Below are 8869 nucleotides of genomic sequence, written 5' to 3'. Positions count from 1 at the left end.
CTGTTTTCCCCAGAGTACAAATGGTTTAAGGTTTAAGGTAAAAGTGGATCAGTTTAAGGTTTAAGGTAAAAGGGGATCAGTTTAAGTGAGACATGAGAGGCTTTTTCTTTCGACAGAGGTTGAAAAATACCTGGAATGCACAAGCAGAGGAGGTTGTGGAGGTGGATACAATAATAATGTTTAAGGATCATCTTGGCAGATAAATGAATAGGTAGGGAACAGAGATACAAGCTGCGTAGAAGTTAAAGATTTTTTTGTTTAGAAAGGCATCCTGTGTTGGCAGCACCTTGTTCGAGCGAAGGCCTGTTCCTGTATTGCACTTTTTGTTCTTAATACCAGGTCAAGTGCCCATGTTTAGCGAGCATTAAAAAAGCGACACACATGTAATAATGCTGGTAAGTGGAGTGTTGACATTTATGTTATGGAAGACGGCATATACATTTTGTTAAGTCATTATGCAATTTTATAAGATGCTGATCAGATTACACTTGAAGTACTGCCTACAGTCTTGGAAGAGTGCTTGTAGCAAGCAACTGAAGGACTGTGGACATTCCAAGGAATGCTCATATTGCACTCAAAAAGGTAGCACTGCTTCTCTCTCCACAGATACTGCTGGACATATTGAGTTTCCCATGACCAAAAATGAAGCAAATCATTTCATTGACGTGGAATTCAACATATTAAACACACTCTCTGCCTCTGTGACCATGATAGTGAGAGCATGTGTCGACTGCATGCAAATATACATCTCACAAAGATCATTTATAAGTAACGTGCAAAACAGTAATTGGTAACGATTAGCAATGTAAAGTTAGCAGTCTCCAGACAGCAAAATAAACTAAATGTTCCATTCTAATTTTCCGGTCATTTCTGGTCTTGAGATGTATTGTTATTCTTCCAATATTTCAATATTCAACACACTTCAACAGACCCTGTAATCTAACTTTGATGGTACAAAATCCTCAATATATACATAGGAAACTTTGTATCAACTTAAAAATAAACATTTTGAATTCTTATTAATTATTGGTCTTATCAGCAGTATACACATACTTAAAAGGATAATAACAAGAAACAAAACTGTCCTCAGTAGCAGGTGAATCTTTACTACTTTGGTCATTTCCACGTTGGAATGGTAATTCATTAATGACAGTTGGATATTACATTGGTGAAGGATAATGAAATCTTCAATTGGTGGAATAGTTCCATGTTCCAGGTTTCATTGTGTTAGCTCCTCGCATGAATTAAACATCCACTTCTACACAAATGGGTCATAAAATACATGGACACAACACAAACTTAGGAATATATTTCTTCGAAAATTACTGAAGCATACTTCTTAGTGACTTCCTATTCAGAGAAAACATGCCACACGTTCTTCAAATCTTAAATGCTCCGTTCATCAAAGTATTGGATCTTCTTTAAATTTCAAGGGAGCATAAGAAGTCTGTAGAATAAATCAGAAACTGTTATCATAGAAACTTGGGAGCAGGGAACGGCAATTCAACATTTGTTCATCAACTTCAGTTAAGAGTTATAGAGTCATAAAGTTATACACTGCAGAAAAGGCAATTCAGCCCAATGGGTCTGCGCCAGCATAACTACTACTAATCACAATTTCTTGCACTTCTCTCATATTGCTGAATGTTATGATATTTCAAGCGTTCATCCAATTTTGTAAGGATTGCAATGTTTACAGTCTCCACTACATCCCCAAAAAGTGCATTCCAGATTCCCCCCGCCCTCTGAGTGAAAAAGTTTCTTTTTTCTGAAACGGTCTCTGAATTATCCTGACCCTCTCATGATTGACAACCTCAATCAAGGTCATTTCTGCTGTCTATTCTGCCTGTACATACCCCTCATAAACTTATACACCTCAATCATATCCCCTCTCAGTCTGCTCTACTCTTAAGAAAACAATTCAAGCCTGTCTAATTCCATCCCACAGATCAGTTTCTCCATCCCAGACAATATACTAGTGACCTCTTTTGTACCCCCTCTAATGATATCACATCCTTCCTGTAGTGAGCTGACCAGAACTGCACATAGTACTCCAACTGTAATCTAACTAACGCTTTGTAGAAGTCCAACATTAACTCCTTGACCTTATGTACACCACAAATGATGAAAGTAAATGTCCCATATGCCTTCTTAACTATCTTATTCACGTACTCTGCCTACTGCAGGGATCTATGAGCAATTAGCTCAAGATGCTTCTCTTCTGCTAAGCTACACAATATCCTGCTTTTCATTCAATATTCCCTCATCTTGTTTCTTCTTATAAAGCGCATCACCCCAAACTTATCAGAGTTAAATATCATTTGCCAAACCTGTGCCCATTTAACTAAACTATCTATACCTTCCTGCAACCTTCAATCATTTCCTTCACTATTAACCACTTTACCAAGTTTGGTGTTGCCTGCAAACTTATTAAACATCCCCTCAACCCCACCACCTATACACACATACACACACTACATTTTCATCTATATCACATGTGTACAAACAATAAGGTTTATCGTACTGATCCTTGCATTCCATCACTGGACACCGGTCTCCCATCATTCGAACAGTTTTCTACCACTACTAAGCCCAGTTTCTGCTCCATCTCACCAAGTTTCCCTGTATTCCATATGTTTTAATCTTATCAATTATTCTCCCATGTTGGACTTTTCCAAAAGCTTTGCTAAAATCCATATAAAATACATCAACTGAACATCCCCCATCTACACTCTCAATGATATTTTTGAAAGATTCTAACAAATTTAATTGGCATAACCTCCCTCTGAAAAAGACATACTGACTGTCTTTAATGAACCCATGATTCTCCATATGAGTATTAATTCTGTCTGACAGGTTTTCATTTTACAGAATGTGCTCACTGTAAAAGTTTACAGCTTTGAGTTTAGTTTCATTTTAATGGTGCGAATGGTAACGTTTATGGACACTGGTGCAAATATTCTCTCGAATATTCTCCATAAGTTCCCTATCACTAACATATGATTCAACACCTGTTTTCCTGGTTCATTGCTACCACCCTACATAAAATGTGGAACCACATTAGCCATCCCCCAGTCCTCTGGCACGTCATCTGTAGCCAGATAGCAATTGAAAATTTGTGTTAGAGGCCCTGAAATTACCTGCCTCATCGCCCACAGCAGCGGAGGATGAAATTCATCCAGAACTGGAGATTTGTCCGTTTTCAGCCTGACACAGCCTCCGATACCTCCTCATTTCAAACGTTGAGCTGTGCAAGTTCCTCAAAATCCCCTTTCCTGAATTCTAATATCTCCTTTTCCAGAGTGAGACCAAAGAGAAGTATTTATTTAACACTCTTCCAGTGTCCTGTGGTTTCAAACACAGGTTGCCCCCTTGGTCCCTAATGAACCCTGCTCTTTCACTGGTTAACCTCTTCCCTTTAATATACTTAGACAAAGTATGAGGTTGCAGACTTGGTCATCGAGCCACTGTGTTTGATTGCAAACATTTCATCATCCTTTTAGGTAACATCAGCGTGCCTCCGGTAAAGTGTTAGTGTTCTGTCCCATTTGTTATTTATATGGCTCAGTTCGACTCAGCAAGCAAGTCTGCACCCTCATCCACGACCCAAGCTACAAATCTTCTCAACAAACTTTAAAATTTAGAAAAGTATTTTAGCATTCTCACTAATTCTGTTCGCAAGTTCTCCTTCATGCCCCCTTTTTTGCTCTTCTAATTGCTCTATTAAGTTCCCTCCTGCACTTTCTGTATTCCTCTACGGCCACAGCTGAATTTCTCCCTTTGGACTTGCTAAAAGCTCCACTCTTCTTCTTTATTCCGTCCTGAACATCCAAGGTTCTCTGAACATATTGCTCTTATATTACCCTCTATTGGGTATATGTTAGACTTGTACTCTCCCCAGCTCATTTTTCAATACCCCCTACTGCTCTGCTGTAGACCTGCCTGAAAAGACCTGCTCCCAGTCACTTTTGGCCAGATCCTGCTTTACTTTAATAAAATCTGGCTTCACCCAATCCAAAGCCATATTTTGAGGGCTATTTTTTCCTTCTCCAGAACAAATTTGAATCATATTGTGTGATGGTCTCTATTGCTGAAATGTACCCCCAGTCTCACAGACAACACTTGTCTTATTTCTTTCCCCAGAGCCGATTCAAGCAGTGTGCCATTCCTTGTTCTACATAATTCAAAATACTCCCCTCGATAGGTTTCAAGAAATCCGCCCCCTCTAAACCCTTAATACTATGACTATCTCAGTTTATGTTGTGAAAGATGAAATTTCATCGTATAATTATCCAATTATTACTCTTACACGCTTCTTACTTCCTGCTGACTCTTTGGGCCCTATAATACACATCCATTAAAGTAACTGGCCCCTTAACATATCTGACAGAAGATTGCTATCTCCGTGTACTCATTATAAATTGCAATTGATTACAACTAAAAAGGAAAGCTCCCTCACCCATCCTCTGTCACCTTTAAATTGCATGAGCTCATTTTAACGTTTTTGGCTCTTTGGAACACGCACAGAGTAAACAGAACAGTTCTGTTTTCACCCAATGATATGTTTTTAATAATCTAGTTATTTCAACTAGATCATTTCTTTATCTTCTTTTTAGTCAGGAATACTCTTTGCATCTGTATCGACTGTTCTCAGAATGCAAAAAGAAATAAAATGCTGTCATCATTGGACAGAATACTTATTTTGTAGCTATGTGTAATTTTGACTATACGTAGATCTATGTTTTTAGTTGATTTCACTTCTTTCAAAATAGAAAACTGTGCCACTTCGTACTGATCACAATTAAATGTTCAGTCGACTTTTGTCACTGTAACCGCTTCTATTAAACGTTTTCTAAAACTGGTGTAAGGAGAACACACGTCTTGAGAGAAAAATTATATCAGTTTTCATGCACTTACCTCCTGGTTTGAATCACGTGTTTGAAAATCTGTTGATTCCTTTTCTGTGTTCCGGTTGCCTGATGTAAAATGAATAACCAGCTTTGTTAAATAAATGTATGGATTATTGGGTTAATTAACATGAAAAGTCAAAAAGCACAAAACGCATATGTCGATCACAACGAATTTTTAGCACCAAGGTTCACTTCCTACCTAAGCCGCAATTCCCGTAGATACATCCACCAACGACAATTAACATCATGACAAGGGAAATCATTGGCAACGTACTCCCATAAAGCATTAAAGAACAATCGATATGTTGCGACTCTGAAGAAGGCAGAGATATGATTAAAAATAAACAAATTAAGTATCCAATACTTACAAGCAACTCAAGAGACTCATCAACGTCAATTCAAATCAGCTGCTAATTGTGCAATCCACAAAACTCCTGCAGTAAATAATGTAACCCTTAAAGTTACACACGAGACCAATAAATTAGCACAAAGACAGAATGAGACACTGAGAGAAAAGAAGATAGAGACACATCTGAAAACTTTCGCCAAATAGAGCAACATAACTTTGCAAACATCATCCTGTTGGGCACAGAATGAGGTTACTGAGTTCTTCAAAGTTTGCTACACTAAACCGAGTCTAACTAATTACTTGGATCCCTCTCGGCATACGTCTATCAATCGGAATCGAATCCAGAATTTAGCCTAGAATAAAAATACTTCAAGGTTTACAATGTCTTTGCGCCTGTCACTTAATTTCTCATCCGTATTTTCAGTTTTATATGACTTGCAGCATACAAGTATTTGCGTCCATTGAAAATTGTTGGAAGATACATTACCACGATTTCCTGCAATTTCATACACGCTACATATCCTTTCAGCATTTAACTATTTAAGTGGGTGTTTAGAGAAACTGTGTTAAATATTACCGCCACCAGTTTCATAAACCGTTACTTTGCTCCGTAAGTAGCCCTCTCCAAATTTATAATATTCCACCACATGCTTTGAAACTTAGACTGTCAATCTTTCTCCAATACCCATTCAGTTATTGTTTTTACCTATGTAGTCCCCAATCTTCTCTGTTCGGCGAAATGTTTGATAGATTATTTTTTAATAGATTGAAGAGGCGTTTTGCAAGTTTGAAAAATCATTTTTGAAGCGGGTAGAATAAAGGAGCGATTTGACACTATGTGAACAAGAAAAGAAAAAAAGAATGAAGCAAGGTCAATCAGACTGAAAGGCTGTCAAAGGCAAAAGGGAAGCATGGAAATTACCATACCTAACACTAAATTATGGATAGCATGCGGAGAATATTGATTTAATAAAACTTGGAACACGATGAGTAGATATGCTATTGATGTAACAAATAGATAAACCCGTACTATATAAAACTCATTTTAAAAATTCTATGATGAGAACAGAACTGAATGCCTGAACCAATAAAAAGAATTGAAAAATCGATTGCTGTTGTTGTCCTGAAAGAGGAAGTCGGTCTATAAAAGTAATAGATTGAATCGAATTAGACAATATCTTTCCACTTCTGAAGCAGTATCAATCTAGAAGAGATCAATATAACTGCGCCGCTCTAATGAAAGTATGATGAAGCGGAGGAGGGTTGGGTGAGTTGGAAACTCGGACGTGGATAGAAAGCATAAAAATTTCTTAAATATGCACGGGAGAAAGGGATGCGAATGCAGGTGCAGTTAATAAAAGTACTATCAAAATAAATATTTGGGAGGATGCTTGAGAGAAACAGGAGCACTAGTTTTAATTTATTTTAGTTTTAATCAGATTAAAGTATGTCTTTTCCAACGCGAATGCTATGATAAACAGAAAACTATTCATAGGCATTAATAAGAAATCTAGCGAACTGGGAATAAATAATTATTTCCCATTTTGATCAACAAAATGTCAGACTCGTTCATTATACCCTGCTTTATGTGCAAATAGTCTGCTTCAACAAATTATGATCAGAATTGAGAAAGCTAAAGAGTGTAAGGCTGAGTTATTTGAAAGAAGTAAATATCTGGGCAATCAGATGTCGATGCAAAGAATGGGAGCAACTTTGAAGATGAAAGGTCATATTGTTCACAATAAAGTCTAATGTTAGCACTAAACTTAATCATTAATTGCTTTTGACAATATTTACCTTTCTGATATGAGATACTTTCACTGTTACGAATTGCAGTTGAGCTGATTTGAACTGAGCAAGTACAGACAGCACCATATTTCCAAGCTTCTGCTGGGACTCTGATGTGACTTCTGATACTGTAGACTCCAGTGGAGTCCATTGCCACAGAATCTGTCCAACCCTCGGCATCCCAGGTGGATATATTCCAGTCGATGGGAAAGTTATTAGAGATCACGTTGCTCACTAAACACATCAATGGGAGAGTTTCCATGGAAAACATTTCTTGCCGTGGTGGAGATAAAAGAATTACGTTGGGAGGGCCTGATGAGATTGGGAAGTAACATGAAATTATTGTTCAACATTGCTTTGTGTCGATAGTGAAATCCGTCAATCTGTCTTTACTCTTACCTGTTATAAGCAATTGTGAACCATTTCCGAATATGAAGGGGTCAAGGAACAATTTCCTACCAGCACAGAAATATACACCTGAATCATTTCTCTGGACGTTGTGAACCACAAGCGTATAAACAGTCGATTTGTCGTTAACTTCCCCAGAAAATCTTCCAGCTGGAGTGGAGTATGTGCTCACAGTGTAAACGAAATGCAGATTTCCTCGAACCTTCTGTTTGTACCAGTGAACACCTCCCGTAGCATACCAGTCCGTGTGGCATTTCATCCTAACAGTGCTTCCAATGGAGACACTCTGAAGTGCTGGACTTTGCGGGAGCGTTGTCTGAGGGACAGTAACTTTGAAAACAGAGCATGTCACAAGCTTTAGCTGAAAACTTAACTTTTGGTTCACGCAAATTTAATGGCTTAAGTGAAGCAAATATAATCATTTCGAGAATGAGCACTAATTCTAATTACAAATTGGTACGTTAATATGTGCTAAAATATGTCAAAAGCACGAGGCAGGAAGGAAGAAAGAAAGAAAGAACGAAAGAAAGAAAGAAAAAAAGAACAATACCATACAGCCAAGGAATAATTCGTCAAATGCGGTCAACTATTGCAATTTAAGACAACGAGCACTGACTTTTACACAAAGAAATATTCTGCAACAGCAATTCCATACGATCACAAAAGCTGTTTTCGTCATTTTGGTGAAAAGATAAGCATTGACTCAAAACAGTAAAATAACTCCTCAACTTGTTTCCATGTACAATCGACGAAATATGAAAAGTTTATCTAATTTACAGATCTTTGATAATGTAATTCTTCACCACTTAAAGAACGTTTTTCTTTTCTAGAATACTTCATTTAGTGCTTCACCTGACCGGATTTCCCATTGGTCTTACTCCAGATATACCTTACATTAGAAGGAAAATGTCGAACCTGGCAAAAGATAGAACAGCATACAGAGAGTTACGAGATCCATTGCAGGTGGGTGAAGTTCTCACTGTGAGATTTGAATAGACTTATGTTGTTTGTGGAGCTCAATCTTGAGGCTCAGCTGTGGAAATTATCTGCTGCATTTAAAAATATCTTGATGGAAAGTACAGAATCATTTACATGATTACTGTGGGTTTCCTGTTTACACGTTAAGCATCCACGTACAGATCTGTTAGCAAAGTTCAATCAATCATCGTGTAGGTTGTAAATTTTTTAGTTCGGTAAGGTATCACACAAAATAAGCAGACTGCCTGACTCATTTCCTCTTGATTCTGCTCCACCGTGCCATCAAGTGTTAATTGTCCCTCATTTCAGGCTTCATTTCGATGTTAAAATAAAACACGGTCAATATGCCATTCCATAACTTTAAGGACAAAGTAAATGTCAATCACAGTGTCTGTGTTGGAGGAATGCAGCATATTCCGAGGTAGTCTTTCAGCTG

At 37.7% G+C, this 8869-nt stretch overlaps 1 protein-coding gene across 1 annotated transcript; it reads right to left on the bottom strand.

The window, feature by feature from the left end:
• Positions 1 to 396: 396 nt before the first annotated feature.
• LOC109936177 lies at positions 397 to 8477 on the bottom strand. The gene is made up of 6 exons (XM_048620329.1): positions 8371 to 8477; positions 7447 to 7785; positions 7057 to 7359; positions 5110 to 5223; positions 4918 to 4976; positions 397 to 1447 (listed from the first exon to the last, which is right to left on the bottom strand). Exons 1-6 carry the CDS (start codon positions 8411 to 8413, stop codon positions 1403 to 1405), a joined length of 903 nt encoding a protein of 300 aa, XP_048476286.1. The 5' UTR covers positions 8414 to 8477; the 3' UTR covers positions 397 to 1402.
• Between the last annotated feature and the right edge of the window lie 392 nt (positions 8478 to 8869).

The sequence above is a fragment of the Rhincodon typus genome, chromosome 46 (assembly GCF_021869965.1).
Source record: "Rhincodon typus isolate 14 chromosome 46, sRhiTyp1.1, whole genome shotgun sequence".
Classification (NCBI taxonomy): Eukaryota; Metazoa; Chordata; class Chondrichthyes; order Orectolobiformes; family Rhincodontidae; genus Rhincodon; species Rhincodon typus.
The sequence above is the reverse complement of the archived record's forward strand: the minus strand, read 5'-3'. Positions and strand labels throughout refer to the sequence as shown.